Raw genomic sequence first — 16513 nt, forward strand, 5'->3', positions numbered from 1 at the left:
TTACTTCCTATAGAGAAGCTATCTCTGATTCAGATAGCCTGTGTCATACAGCTGCCATTGAAGACATCATCTTTGTCTTCAGTGGGCATTGTGTTGTCACCCTGGTGTTTATGTTGATCTTCAATGGCTGCATTGTAAGGGGCAAGTTCCAAATTCTGTCAGTGTCAGGGAAGCAAAGACCCTTAACACATGTGGCTCCCGCCGCACGAGGGTCTTCTTTTATGGAAACGTCAGGCACATGTTCATGCAGCCCAGAAACAGCTCCTCTCAGCACCTGGGCAAGTTCTTCACCCTCCTTTACAACACTGTCACCCCACATCTCAGTCCTTTGATCCATAAGCTTAGAAACTAGGAAGGAAAGGGAGCTCCCAGAAGGCAGCTGTGGGGTGACAGAGAAGTCAACAAGATATAAGGAGACAACGATTAGTTACCTTGAACCTGGACTTCACTTCTGAAGGATCCGATCCTGAAATTCTCAACTACCTTGCCTCTTCAGGACTTCAATTCAGCTGTGTTCTCATATTATATATTGTGTGCATGAACTGTGTGATACATATAACCTAAAATCTCTCTTGATGAATCTGTCTGCAACATGAGTCCAAAGAAGAAAATGAGGTAAATAATTGTACAGCTAAATTTCCACCAAGTTGCACCAGAGAATCAATTCAGAGACAATTTTTTCTAGAGTTTTGTTTCTGTTAATTACTCAGTGGTTACACTTGGGTACCAATGGCCCAATCCCATAATCCTAGCTACTCAGGAGGCTGAGATTTAAGGATTGTCATTCCCAATCATCCTGGGCAGAAAAATCTGTGAGACTCTAATCACCAATTACCAAAACCTGAAAATGAAGCTGTGGCACAAATGATAGAGCTCCAGCCTTGAGTGAAAAAGCTTAGGGACAACACCCCAGTCCCTGACTTCAATTCCACACACACAAATTTACTTAACAGTGTAAGAGAAACATTAATTTTTTACTAGGCCTGAGAATTAACTAAAAGCTGGGCACCTAACCCTCACCCCACTTTTCATCTGGCCTCTTTGATCTGAACCATTCCCATTTTACAACAACCTTGAGCTCTAGGAAAAATTAAATTCACAGTTATATGTCTTGTGACAAAAGGCAAACTGCCCCTCACACAGGCATTGCTTTCTTATTATAGACCACTTGCCATCCCTCAATAGGTAAAGGCTGAGATAATCACCAACCAGGCCATATTTGTGACTTGGAACTGTTTTAGATTTTTATACTTTCTCATGCCATGCTCTAATTTTCTCTATTTAAATGGTACCTAGAGAAAGTTGAAGATGTACTGAAATGCTGTTGTCCCAAGGCTGCCACATAATCTCCTTTCTCTCCCCTTCACCATGTCTCTTTACTGGTATATGAGGGCAGTGGCCAGAACTAATACTCAAGTCCTGGAGTTTGGACCTGGGGTCTCAAAATCTACTTTCAATAGCATTTGATTCATGACTCCAAAGCTATTAGTGCTCTTGACCAAAAGTATCTTTATTGATTACTATTGTGCATTGAATTCAACATGATTTAGTGATTTTTTATTTCCTCAATGCTCTTTGATAACCTTTCATGGTATATTTCTGTCATTCATCTTCAACGTTAGGCATTTCCAAAAGGTCTGGTATACAGTGCCAGTAACATCAAAAAGCTAACTTGAAATAGGGTACATGAGCCATTGATATGTTAATAAACTCTTGTTCTGGAGATATAATTTTAGTTTTATTTGTGAAGGAAGTTTCTTATGTGTTTGTTTCCTGCCTGGAGCTCTTAATTCATTTATTTGTCTCAGCCTTTGTTTGAGGTCAGAATAATTATCATCATTCCTATTTCACTTATTTGGTATAGTACTACAGACCTAGCAAGAAGGCAAATCCTTCTGCTCCAAGAGAACAGATTCTGTCTGACTCCCAGTACTAGCTTTTATCAATACATGACATTTCAAAGAACAAATACCTATGCGCATTTGATGAGTATGAACAAAGATCTTCTGAGTTTCAGGAGCATGACTAGCTCCAGTCCAGAGCCACTAAACTGCACACAGATCCCCTGAAATGTTGGAACACGGGTTATGATTTAGTGGGCCTTGTGGGGGCCTGTGAGTCTGCATTTCTCCAAATTTCCCAGGAGTGACCACCCAGGGCCCAGATATCACATTGTAAAACTAAGGACCAGGAGCCCCTACATGTCCTGTCTACCAGGGTCAGAAAGTGAATGAGCTAAAGACTCCCCATACACTCAGCAAGCAGCTGGTTTAGTCTGAAGGCTGCTACAAAGCACACAGATGAAATGGATGGGAATTCCTTACTCATCCTAGACATTACCCTCTAGGAACCTCCATGTGGACAGATGTCTAGAAGGCCTCTAAATTCTGTTTGGTTCTAGAGGCTTGCTGAGTCAAGGGCTTTATTGGCTACTGGCAATCAGTAAGACCAAGTGTATAATTTTCTTGCAAGAATAGTGATAAATGTCACCCAATTTTCATTTCATTCAATTAATGGAATCACTTAGCAAATCAGTTACAATGTGAAGGAAAAAGCTAGATGTCATTATTGCTGTTAAGAGAAACAAAATTCTTTACAAAATGAGAGAGAAGTCATGATGACTCTTTATCATAGCCATTAAGTTTTCCTGAAACAAATTGGAATAATTGCAATTAGGGTTGGAGCTTAGGAAACAATACCTCAAACTGATTTGGTGGTGTGTTGATAAAAAAAACTTAGAACCTACTGGGTTCTAAGGAGGGCTGGCTGGGAAGTTTCCTTGTGTACATGACCATCTGCCAAAGTAGTCCAGAGCTGCTGTGAGGTCTCTTAATCGAAATATTATTAACCAGAGAAGTCTATAATCATATCTGAAGAAAAGAGATAGGTATATTTCAATAGGCTTCTATTACTCACCATTACTCTGTATTTTGGTCACAAGGAAAGTAATTTAGAATTGTATGTTCTTATATATTTGTTTCTTTGGACCCAACCGACTTTGTCTTAGGCCACTGTATTAGCTTCAACCCTCAATGATCTCACCTGAAATTCGTCTGCTTTTCCATTCTTCTCCCTACTCAGGAGAAAGTACATAGCAGTTTTTGAATCCGTTGTTTAGTAAGTAAACCTAAATAACCTCTTAGCTACAACTCTTTCTTGGTTTTGAGAAAGTGCCAATGAGAACAGTAATTGAAACAGACTCCTGGGTTCTATTAGAGGCAGGAGAAAAACATGTAAGACCAAGACTTGTAGCACAGTGGCCCATGTGCTTGTTAGCTGTTTGAACCTGTGATTCCTGCAGAAACTTCTCAGCACTGCTACATGATCTAGGCAAGCAAATAATGTATAACATGTAAAGGATCCTTACTGAGTTTGCAAAACCAAAAAGAGTTAGAACTGGAAATTCAGGAGTCTGATATGAACCTACTAAAGTCTATCAAAAATCATTCACCCCGAGTCAGTTGCCAGAAAAGGAGAATTAGACCAGGAGTGAGGATAGGTCTCAACATTTTTTTCAGGAGGTATTGCATCTGACTCTAGCCAGGGTTATTTTATTTACCTGAATAAATACTGGAGAAAAGGAAGTACATATTTAATGGGATAAGTTAATGATAACACTGTCATTAGTTTTGAGCTGTTTATATATAGTAGGTGACAAACAGCTTGATCTCAAATACTCATACCAAAAAGGTAATTGAAATAGAAAAAAAAAATATAGAAGTTTCGGAAGTCTGATCAAAGTTTAGCCCAGTAAAGAGCCTCTGTCATCTTCAGTGGAACTACTAATAGCCTGTGTTTCATGTCAAAACTGGACCTCATAGTTGTTTGCTGTTTGACATAATATGTATAAAAGAGTCAATCCTTAATATATAACCATATAAAAATATATATGACCTTAGAACCAAGAGGTCAGGGGAGAATGAAGAATAGTAAAGATAATTATTAAGACAGAAGTCTTAATAGAGCTTGCTATATAATTGTATTTCTGGCAATATACCATAATTTGTAAAATCCCATCCTTTGGAGCAATGCACTCCATTTCTGGCGGGTGTTTTTTTGCCCACAATAGTCCTTTGGGCCAGAGCTAAAATGAGCACTAACTGCATTAGTTTCTGTGTTTCCTTTGCTTTTTAGCAATTTTCCACCCATACTCCCCAGATTGCACCTTGACTATACATTCCCACTAGCTCATTCCAGCAAGTACAATAATAGAGATATTGAACTCAGACAACACTTAGCAATTTAAATGTGAAACTGGGATGAAATACAGGCTATGGCGGCTCACAGCCAGCAGGGGCCGCTGGACGGTAGCAAAGTATTAAGGAAAACTTGAACCGGGAGGAAATGCAGCCAACCTCTTGGGACACTGCAAACACTGCAGACACTGCAGTTGATGTTAAGCGAAATGAACCCCAAGATAAGGACTCAAATGTCTTTTTTTCCCTCTCTTGCTATTGTTTCTAACATATTTATAAGATGATTTCTTTGTTGCTTTGTTTGTCCCTCCCCCAGGGTATAACCCCTGTCTTCACTGTATTTGATGTTGATATAATTTGTGGAGGGGAAGGGCAAAAACAAATTGTTTAAATAGGGATACAGGTGGACCCATTGCAACAATGAGATGTACAAGACGTTATGTCGAAAAATGAACCTTACAACTTTGGTATGGGGAAGGGGGTGGGGAGGAGATGGGAAAGGATGGGAAGGGGAAACAAAGGAGGAGGCAACAATGCTTGATAAGAAATGTACTCATTACCTTGCCCATGTAATTGTAACCCCTCTGTATGGTATTTTCACAATAAAAAAATAGGAAAATAAAAGAAAAAGAAACTGCAGAATCATAGAAGACAAAGGAGCCTCACAATGGGGGGTGAGCTCCAGGCCCAGAGACATTTGTTCAGTTGTCTGTGTTAGCAAGAAAAAGTGTTTTTCCTCCTCCTAGGTTTTTGGCTGAGCTATGAATGAAATTGACATAAAAGCAGATGCATGGGGGGAAAACGTCACGTTAACATCTTCATATGAAGAGGAGTTTTACATGTGAATAAAAGAAAGCTAAAGCTACTAAAAATATGCAGCACTGGCTAAGGGAAAAGGATGGGTAGATGGGGGCTTCTGGGGGGAATGGCAACAAGGTGTAAAGGATTGGGAATGCAAAGTGTAAGAAGTCACCTTGTTATGCAAAATCACTCTCCCTGTTGCCATGAATTAGCTAAAAGAAGGAAAAACAAAGTAGGTATCTTTGCTTCCATTTTGTGTTTAACATTGTTCTAAGTAGTTTCTTCACAGTCACCTTGGGTTTAAAAAAAGACAGGATTAATCAATAACATGTTCAAAGAACAAAGGAATCTAAAAAACAGCAGAACATATTATTTGATCAGTCCTGTCATTTTTCATCACCACCAAAGGAGAATAATAACCAATTATGCCCAGGCTGTATGCTGGAGCCTAAGAAATCATCTTATAGGAATCAGTCATAGCCTCTCGGGAACTTGGAAACCAAGAACTGACATAAGGGCTATTTGGGTCATAGCAGTAGCCTGGACTCTCAAACTCTGGATGCCTCTGTCTTCTGCCTATAATTCTTCCTGTACTTAAAAATAAAGCTCAGGTTTGTATCCCAAAGATGACTGACTGTCTTCCCATGGCATCATGCCACATAATCTTGTTCTTTACTATATTTCTTTGCTAATAAACTATTTTTTACACTGGTGTTTTTCTTAAAGACTTGTCATATTGGACAAGAGGTCTGAAGTTGATTAGCTGGGCTAAATTTCCAGTAAGACTTCCATCTTAGCATGATGTTCCTTGTAGGAAAGTGGAAGTGGAAAAAAAATAAAACATTCAAATTCTCTTGTTAAGAAAGACCCTCTTGGGCTGGGAAGGTGGCTCAGTGGTAGAGTGCTTGCTTTGCATGACTGAGGGCCTGGATTCGATTCCTCACCCCCACATAAGCAGAAAAAGCAGAAGTGGTACTGTGGCTCAAGTGGTAGAGTGCTAGCCTTGAGCTGAAGAGCTGAGGGACAGCGCCCAGGCCCAGAGTTCAGGCCCCACAACCCACAAAAAAAAAGGAAGAAGAAGAAAAAGACCTTTTTTTAAAAAATAAATTTTTTATTGTGAAAATACTGTACAGAGGGGATTACAATCACATGAGTAAGGTAATGAGTATATTTCTTATCAAGCATTGTTGCCTCCTCCTCTGTTTTTCCCCTATTATCCTTCTCTCCCTTCTTAAAAGATCTCTACTGCTGTTTCCTTTACAGAAAGCAGTCTTCCCAGTGCTGGGTGACTGTGGCTTCAGTTTCTCAAAATGATGGCCTGAAGTTAATCAGTATGGCCAATAAGTATACTCAAGATGCCTATGTTAGTCTCCTACGATCATATTGTGAGGTGGCATATGGTGAACTCCTGGTTGCCTTTAAAAAAAATCTGTGACACACTGTAATAGGACAGGTTACAAATGTCTACAGCTTCTGGTGTCTAGCAAATTTAAATGGACCCCAAGTCTACCTCCTACTCTGCCACTACTCCTTCTTCTCACATCAACATGTAGGCTGCATTCATTTATATTGCCAGAAATCTCTGTCCAGCTTTATGTATGGATAGTAGTTCTGAAACTTAACCTGCTACCTGCTACATCAAAGACATTTTCTATAATTACTTGTTGATTAATTGCCTGATTCCAGGAAGAGGAGAAAGTTCCAATACAACTTGTAATATTCAGTAATAATTACATGAACATCTCAGCAAAAAGCTTTAAAGGTTATATGGCTTTTTACATTCACCAGAATTTCTAGCTCTTTTTTATTATTTTATTTCTATTGTCAAGGTGATATACAGATGACAGTTACGTAAGTAAGGTAGTGAGTACATCTCTTGTCAAACTTCTTACCCCCTCTCTAATTTTTCTCCCACTTTCCCTCCCTCCAACCCCCTCCTAATTAGTACAGATAATTTCCAACATATTGTCTTGTGAGTATCACTGTTGCATTGGTTCCCCTTTTATCCTTTATCTTACCATTTTGTTGTTACCCTTCCCTTCCCTGATTGAGATAAAAATATATACAATACCCTGGGTACCAAAATCAAATACATTGAAAACAGAGGATAAATAATAGGAAAGAAAAACATGAAAGAAAAAGTAATCACATAATACATTAAGAACAACAAAGAAAAATCTCTTGTGTCCCTGTCAGAGTTCATTTTATATGGTCCTATCTACATAGCTATTGAGCTATTCTGCTCATCTGCTAAGATTATCCTAGGTGTATACTAATAATTACAAATAAGAGAAAGCATGGGACTTGTATTTCTTTGGTTCTGGCTTACTTCACTTAATATGATTTTTTTTCTAAGTCCTTCCATTTCCTTAGAAATGGGGCAGTGTCATTCTTTCTAACAGAAGCAGAGAATTCCATTGCTCTTTCAAGTTACACATTGAATGGTAAACTTGAGTGAGTGAAAGACAGGCCAGGGAAAGTAAATAACCATTAGTTTCTTTACATTAAATGAGAGGTTTTTGCAAGTAAAAAATTTATTTTTACCAAGTTTTATTCTCTTTCCCAAATTGTTTGGTTAAATGGAATTCAACTGAAAGACTAGAAGTGTGATCTAAACAACACAGTACTTTCCTTAGAAGCCAAATACTTTGAAAAATTTTGGGAAATGTCAATATATTATATGACATATGTTACTGGTAGGGTAGGATCTGGTTTGGTTCCTGTCTGTAGTCACTGTCAAAGAATTACTCTAGGAGACAAGGACTGTGTTTGCAAAGTATCAGAATTTATTCTAGAGTGAAAGTACATTGTAAAAAGTGACAAGGGCTAAGTTATGAACTGAAGGGGCTTATGGTTTAAGTTATTTTATTCTCTAGAGAAAGACTTTTAGGATATGCCATAGTGTGAGCGATTCAACTAATTAAGGTTTAATTGCACAAGTGCTAAAATACTCATTCCTGGGATTTAATCCAATTCATAAGCCACAAATACCATTCATGAACAGTTACGAAGGAGAAAATACCTAAAAGGCTACTTGATTTTTATAGTTAGGCAAGACCTAAGCATGCTTTGGTGACCAGTTAGGACCAGTCACCTCTCTTTACCCTATTTTCAGACTACCATGGGAACTGGGGTGACTACCAAAGGGGTACTTTGAGGCATTCGTTTCCCATCTAATGTGATGTAGGCTCTCTGCTTACTTCTCTCTTGCCCGTTCAATTTCCTCTCTCAACATGGTTGCCAAATACAGCTCTCACTCCCAAGTCAAAGTGTGAGTGTCTAGGATGAGTAGCTCTGCTGTGGAAAGGTTTTGTGAGCTTTTATGGTCACAGAACAGATACAATTCATAAAGTAATACATTCATTAGACATATTCTTAAGGCCATGCAGATAGCTACAATGGAACAATGGAATCTCTTTTAGTGTTCAGGAGTTTACCTGTTTGTAACAGAAAACATATGTACAAATGTCGGCAATGGATTGTTCATAATTGTCAAGCACTAGAAACTGTTAGAAAGACCAGTACCATGAATGTTGAGTAAGATAGTATCTTTACAGAATTTTACACAGGCATATAATGTAAATTTAAATCTTTGTAAAAATTTCATGAGTAATTGCTGAGCTTTGGTAATAAGAGTCAGTAGACATTTATTACATTTGATTAAATTTATATCCATATGAAAATGCAATGTACTGTTTTATCATTGCAAATAAAGAGGGTGAGCTTTTGCTTAAAAAGAAAGTACATCATCAAAACTTAACATAAGCATTATCTTTTAGGAAAGATAAAAGTATTATCCATGCATTATTTTACATTTCTTGATGTTAATATTTTCTTCAACTGTACACTGTTTTTTTCCTTTTCAGTAAAATAAGTGTAACATTTACTTGCTATATAATAATTGTCATGTAATTATATAGCCTTACAATATGTTTAAAATCTAAGTATGAATATAGTATCAACTATAAAAATATACTGTCTATGAAAATGAAAAGGTTATTGTTAATAAAGAATGTGTTATTGAAATTATTTAATTGCTATTGGAAGCCAGTTTTATTTGAGAACTTTTGCATGTAACTTAAATAATATTTTTTTTTTTGGGGGTCCGGTCGTGGAGCCTGAACTCTGTCCCTCAGCTCTTCAGCTCAAGGCTAGCGCTCTACCACTTGAGCCACAGCACCACTTCCGGCTTTTTTCTTTTTTTGCTTATGTGGTGCTGAGGAATCGAACCCAGGGCCTCAGGCATGCAAGGCAAGCACTCTACCACTGAGCCATCTTCCCAGCCCCTTAAATAATATTTTAACTAGGTATAATCCTATTAATCTCAGGAGGCTGAGATCTGAGGATCTAGTTTTGAAGCCAGCCTGGATATGAAAGCCCATGAAACTCCAATAAATTAATCTCCATTTAATGCCCCAAAGCCAGAAATAGAGATGTAACTTAAGTTGTAGAATGCTAGCCTTGAGCAAAAAAGCCTAGGGTCAGTGTTCAAGCCCCAGAACTGGAACACACACATACACACATACACACACACACACACACACACACACACACACACACACACAAACACCACATAAACTTTTTTAGGTGGGCTGTTCATTGCTTATTTATCAAATGCTATAAGACAACAGGGTTTATTAATCATACAGGGAAATAACCAATAACTTTCTGAGAGCTGAATCTGCCAAGTGAAATTTAAATAAATTCAGAAATAGACTGCATAGAAGAGTAACATTGATAGGTTATAAATGAAAAACAAGTGATGAAAACAAGACTAACATGTAAGAGATATTGTGAATATTACCTCTAATAAGAATACTAAATCCTGGAGTTGATGGCTGGCTCACAGCTGTAATCCTAGTTACTCAGGAGGATGAGATTAAGAGAATTTAAGGCAACTAGGGAAGAAAAATCTGTGAGATTCTTTTTCAATTAACCAGCAAAAAATTGGGATGGAAGTATGGCTCAACTGGTAGAACCTCAGCCTTGTCCAAATAAATCCAGCAAGATTGTGAGATCCTCAGTTTAAGCCAAGATGTAAGAAAGGTCTTTCGTGTTAATTGCTAATATCTAAACATTCATTACAAAAGAAGTGAAATTTACTTTTTTCTTACACATCTAAATGTAAATACCACTATTTAAAGAAACTGACTGGAGAAATAATAATAATAACAATAATAGCATTTGAACCTAGAGTGTTACCTTTGAATATTTATCAAAATACTTTATAAAAAAGCACTACCAAAAAGGATAAATCAGATGGCTTGACAACTTTTAAGTAGATAACTAGTTAACTAGTTTAAAATTCTATTGCTAACTTGGTACATAGTATCAAAATCTAATTTGTTCTTCATGCTTTATTAAATGTTTGAAAGCATAGTTTTTCTCTGTTGTATTCTAGCTCTCTCTCTCTCTCTGTTCGTTTCTAGCTCTCTGCTCTCTCACTGCTCTATTCTAGCTCTCTCTGCTACCTATCTCCCTCACTGTTCTTTTCTAGCTCTCCCTGCTCTCTCTGCTCCCTCTCTCTCTCTCTCCCCTCTCTCTCCCCTCTCTCTCCCCTGCTGCTCTTTCCTCTCTCCTCTCTTTCCCAGCTCTCTCTCATTCCCAGGCCTTTCCCAGCCACGTGGAGTGCCAACCTTGCCTGGTCCCAGCAGGTCTAAAAGGAAAAAAAAAAGGAAAGCATAATTTTATCTCCAAATAAAGGAATAAATAAAACAGAGCAGCAGAGGTATTTGTGTTAATCTACTCAATGAAACATGTTGCCATAAAAAATGGAAAAGGAGTTTTAGGCAATTTATTTCACATACTTTTTCAAAATGTCATAATTTCCATTTTAAAATAAATAGTATAAACTTCAGGGTACAGTCCATATTGAATAGGATTCAAAACTTTTTGCCTTCTAATAAAAACAACTTTGGTTTACATTGATGACACAGGTACATTTGTATTGTATGGCATTGTGTTTATGGACTGGTGTCTCCCATGTGAAAGAGAATTTTGGTTATTTGCAGTTGATTAATTTTAGAGCAAAGTGCATTTGCTTTCTGTTCCTTGTCAGTCTCATCTCTGTTCTTTTTTGTCTTGTTCTTAGTCGATGCCAGTTGATTAAGAATATCTACCTTCCCAGAACTTTCCTGAGTGCGCCAGCTACTTCTTTGTTTCGGAGGCTGTAGATGAGGGGGTTGAGCATGGGTGTGAGAATGGTGTAGAAGATGGAGGTCACTTCATCGTGCTCAGCAGTGTGGTATGCTTTGGGAAGAAAATACTTGCTGATGGCTGTGCCATAGAAGAGAGACACCACAATCATATGAGAAGAACAGGTTGCCATGGCCTTTTTCTTCCCCAAGTTCGATCTTAACCCCACAACAGTGGAGAGGATTTTCCCATAGGAGGCCATGATGGCCAATATTGGAAGGAGGAGGAATACAATCCCACTGATGAAGAGAGTGTTTTCATAAAGAGAAGTGTCAGTACAAACAAGTCTGAGGAGAGCTGAGATTTCACAAAAGAAGTGATGGATTTGCCTGGCAGAGCAGTAACGTAGGTTCATAGTGTATGTAACATGAATCAGGGCATTGAGCAGAGCACATGACCAGGTTCCTGTAACCATGGAAGCGGAGACTGTGGGGCGCATGAGCATTGAGTAATGGAGTGGGTGGCACACAGCCACGTAGCGGTCATAAGCCATGACTGCCAAGAGAAGGCACTCCGCTCCCATGAGTAACATGAAGAGGAAGAACTGAATTCCACAGCTAGTAAAAGAAATGTGGTTCCTCCCAGACAAGAAGTCAATGGCTATCTTGGGGACAAAAGCGGAGCTATACAAGAGATCGATGAAGGAAAGCTGGCTGAGAAGAAAGTACATAGGCGTATGGAGGCGAGAGTCCAGACCAATGAGGAGGATCATCATCATGTTTCCTACAGTGGCCACCAGGAATCCAAGGAAGATGAGTGTGAAGAGGAGGTTGGGCACTTGAGTGTGGTGAAACAGTCCCAGAAGAATGAAATCTGTGCCAGTGGTCTGATTGCTCCATTTCTCCATTCCCTCATCTGATTCATTACCTTGGATAGAGAGTTAGATATCTATCTTGCATTATGTACTCAATGTCATTAAGACTCCACACTCATTCTGCAGTGTGTCAAATTCTCCCTCCTGCAGAGGGGTGTGTACCATGTGTCCTGATTACTTTTAACCCTGCCTTTAACACACAAGCATATCATTGAAATACTATTCATACTTAAGATGATTCACAAATCTAAACATAAGCAACCTTCAGGCAAATTTAATCTTGTTGAAAATGCAATGATTCCAATAAATAGAATTTGATTGAAGAGCTGGGAGCTGGTGGCTCATGCCTATAATCCTAGCTACTCAGGAGGTTGAGAGCTGAAGATCGCAGTTCAAAGCCAGCACAGGCAGAAAATTCTTTGAGACTCTTATCTCTAATTAACCACCAGAAAACTGGAAGTGGTGCTGTGGCTCAAAGTGGTAGAGCATTAGCCTTGAGCTGAAGATCTCAGGGACAGAGCCCAGGCCCAGGCCCCACAATGGAGGGAGGGGGGAAAATTTTGATTAAAGACAAAAGCACTCACATATATTTATCCACATATATCTAAATTAAAATATCAAACACATAAGCCTAAAACAATTCTGCAGGTTTGTTTAGTCCTGATTTACAAAAGCTAGAAGGGGAATAAATAAGATAATGACTATAAATTAACAAGCAAGTGCCTGTTTTAAGTATACCAATCTGAAATGTGTTCAATATTTTATAGTATCATTTTGACTATATAGCAGGCTATCAAAGGAACATTTCAAAAATGAGTCTCAGGAACAGCATGTTATTTATGCAGATTTTCTGAGCAAGTAAGAAAATGGGACATGGTTGCATCTAGATTCAGCTAAATCCCATGCATTTTTTTTAAAATTTTATTTTATTTTATTTGAGAACATACTGTACAGAGGGGCTACAATTACATGGGCAGGATAATGCATACATTTCTTACCAAGCATTGCAGCCTCCTCCTTTGTTTACCCTTCACCTCCCTTCCCAGCCTCCCCCCTCCCCCCAAATCCCATGCATTTTAACCTCCCCATATTATGTATATGGTCTTTAAAAGATAACTCTCTTAAACTATTCTCTATTAGGAAATTGAGAATGTGTGGAGTTGGGTTTACCTTTCTTATTTTTTAAATATAAAAAGCTAAGATCCTACAAAAAGAACAACAACAAACCCAAAAGGATCCTAGTATCACACAGACTGCTAGCAGGTCAGGTTCAGATTTTGACTACTTACTCAGATGGATGGTGAAGGTGTGAAGAATATGAAGGCCTCAGGAAATAGATCTCTAGGCTTAGTGATGACCATCCTGTCTCCCAGCATCTGTGATCTACAAACACTTAACCATTCCACACAGAGGCTTCTGTGCTACACGAAGCCATGAGCTGAGATTGGTTCCATTTGGTTATGTGCAGAAGTAACTGTTTAAGATGGTCCTCAAAGGCATGTCTTTAACACACACATATCTACATACTAAAGAAACTAAATTTTACACACCACCTATGATATTAGGTTTGAACCCAGAAAAGTGTGATTAAAGCAAATGCCAACAGCAATCCACACTGAGATGCTTCTTGCATCTAGAAATCTGACATTGTATAATACAGTCCTACAAGGAAAGTTTATCCTTTCTTCACAAGTTCAATCTATATGTCATGAGAATTCATAATCAAATAAATTATATTCATGTTACATAGTATAAATCTAGATGTTACCAATTTGAATTCCTCAACAGAAGCTTTTAAGCTACCAGATTGACAAAATACTTTTCCTACCTCTTTAAGCACCAGGATTTTTTTTTTTTTTTTTTTTTTTTTTTTTGCTCCTATGCCCTCTGAGATTTGTACATTTGGAGAGGCTGTAGACAGGCATTAAAATTGTGTAAGTTGGAGTTATGGCTAATTACTTCTTTCCCACATTTTGGCAAAGGAATTGGCAGTTTGTCCTGTTCATCTCCTTCAGAGAATACCCTCATAATAAGGATGTGGCCGTGATCGCACTTGTTGTTTTCACATTTCTATACAATATTACCTTAGCTCATATTCAAATAATTTTTTACACATGTACTTACATATGTAATTGAAAAATGTTTCTTCTTTAATTCAATTTGATATAAATTTTAGAATTTTATAATCTGAAATTATAAAGATCCATCCAGGTTTATATCAAATGGTTTCCTAATACATTTTAAGCACTAAGAATAAAAAGTTAAATTTTCACTCATTAATGTTTAGATACACCTTCTGGTCAATGGTGTGCTTTTCAACATCATATCCATTTAAACTTACATACTTAAAATGTTATACAGGGCTGGGAAGGTGGCTCAATGGTAGAGTGCTTGCCTTGCATGTTTGAGGCCCTGGGTTCAATTCCTCAGCACCACATAAGCAAAAAGAAAAAAGCCGGAAGTGACGTTGTGGCTCATGTGGTAGAGTTCTAGTCTTGAGCTGAAGAGCTGAGGGACAGGGCCCAGGCCCAGAGTTCAGGCCCCATGACCAGACCCCCCCCCCAAAAAATGTGATACAATTTGTGTAAGTAACAATTTAAGCCTATAAACATTTTCAAAAGTTAATTTTACTTTGGATATATGGAAGGAAGGAATAATTTTGTATGTAAATATAGTTAATAAATTTGCATTCACAATATTCTTCTAATTAAAACTTCCCTGGGTCATTTTCATCCCTCCTTATTAAATAGTATTTGAAGAATACTTGACATCAGACATGTTGTAAATACATAAAATTTGTATTAAAAGACAGTTATTGATATCAGTTCCACTTATATTTAAAGTGACTTGAGTGTTGAATGAATTACTGTGTAACATCACTTCCAACTGTGTTGAAAAAACAGAGATGATAATGTTGAATCAAGTAACTGCTCTTCTAGTCAGAAAAATGCTGTGGTGTCCTCACCATGGGTAACATTCAATTAAACATTTAAAATCAGTTCTACATTCTAATACATTTTAAGTATAAGTGGTTACCTGTTATTTTTCCTCTTCTTCTGGAGACATTATCAAAAATTTGTTTATGTAAAAGAAAAGATCATTTATTTAGAGATATTCTTTTTCCTGTGTTTTAGGACCTTGCCTTACCAATTAACTAAGATTTAAATAGGCCAGCAACCTCCCTGGTATAGGAATTTGGGCCAAATCATCACCGACCTGCATAGTCCTCAGGGGAAAGTATCTTGTTTGCCATTCTGCTCCCTTAGGTAGGCTACAGCATAATTACTCTATTGTCCTTCAAATATCCTAATTAAACATACCTCTACCCTGGAAATAAGCACCAAAAACATCAACCGGTCATTTAAATCATTTTATCATCAGATGCCTCTGAACAGTCAAATATGCTTGTGGCAAAATCTCAGTTCAGAATTTTGCTCCTGTCAGAACTGGGTTGATTTTCTGTATTTCTGGTTTTTATTCTATTTGCTGGGAATGCATTCCAGGGCACCCTTCCACTGACTTAACACTCCTAAGTAGCTTTTTATGCTTGTAGAAAAGTCAAATTTTATAAAGTACTCTTTGGTTCTCTGGTATGTGTGTGTGTGTGTGTGTGTGTGTGTGTGTGTGTGTGTTAAAAGACATGGGCTTCAGGGCCTCAGACATGTTCATTCCCACTTGAGCCATACCTCCAGATGCTTTTGCATTGCCCATTTCTAAGGGAGGATCTTCTTTAATGTCTGGGTCGGCCTACATTCCTCTTTTTTTGGACTTCCTTGTGTCACTAGGAATGACAAATGTACTAAATCACTTTGCTTCTCCCATAGGTGGAATAATGGGTACATGGCCTCAACCCTACCATTAGTTGACAAATCTTGCAAACTTCATATAGAAAACTGAGAGGGTATTGACATGAATATTGTGGAGTTTAGTTAGTATAAAGTAAATTGATTATTGAAAATTTCCTGGGACAGTGAGCCATGCTTGGGTGATGCTACAAGTTTATACTTGATATTTTGAATCATAGGAATAAGTATGATGAGATGAATAACTTCATCCTATTTTATCTGCTGGTGTCATCAAACCTATAAGTTAAAGACTTACATGTGGGTGAACATTTTTAAAATTTAATTTATTTTAAAAACTAATATAAGACTTCATTTTCACATTTTAGTTTTCTCGTATGTTTCAATTTTCTTGTTCTTTTTAAATCTGCAATACATGTTTGTACCCTTAACTTGTACACTTAAATTGCACACTTAGTGTTTGTACACTTGTTAACTGTGAAATTTTCTTCATTCAATTTCATTGTTTAGTTTGAGCTACAAATGGTATGAGTTGTTTTTCTATATGTGTAATTTTCGTCAGGGACGGAGGTATAATAATACCCAGGGAGTTAACTTGATCTGGGGAATGAAATGCATATCTGGGTATGGAATTTGGGGGGAGGAATTGGGTGGCACAAGGTTAGTTGAGGTCATGAGAGCACATAGTGATGATATTAGGGAGT

The 16513-nt window shown here is 37.7% G+C and overlaps 1 protein-coding gene across 1 annotated transcript; it reads right to left on the bottom strand.

Moving 5' to 3' along the window:
* Positions 1–29: 29 nt before the first annotated feature.
* LOC138835500 (olfactory receptor 2L2-like) lies at positions 30–12039 on the bottom strand. The gene is made up of 2 exons (XM_070033996.1): positions 11149–12039; positions 30–155 (listed from the first exon to the last, which is right to left on the bottom strand). Exons 1-2 carry the CDS (start codon positions 12037–12039, stop codon positions 30–32), a joined length of 1017 nt encoding a protein of 338 aa, XP_069890097.1.
* Between the last annotated feature and the right edge of the window lie 4474 nt (positions 12040–16513).

Source organism: Dipodomys merriami, unplaced genomic scaffold, assembly GCF_024711535.1.
Source record: "Dipodomys merriami isolate MVZ:Mamm:240054 unplaced genomic scaffold, mDipMer1.0.p SCAF_24, whole genome shotgun sequence".
In the NCBI taxonomy this organism is placed as follows: Eukaryota; Metazoa; Chordata; class Mammalia; order Rodentia; family Heteromyidae; genus Dipodomys; species Dipodomys merriami.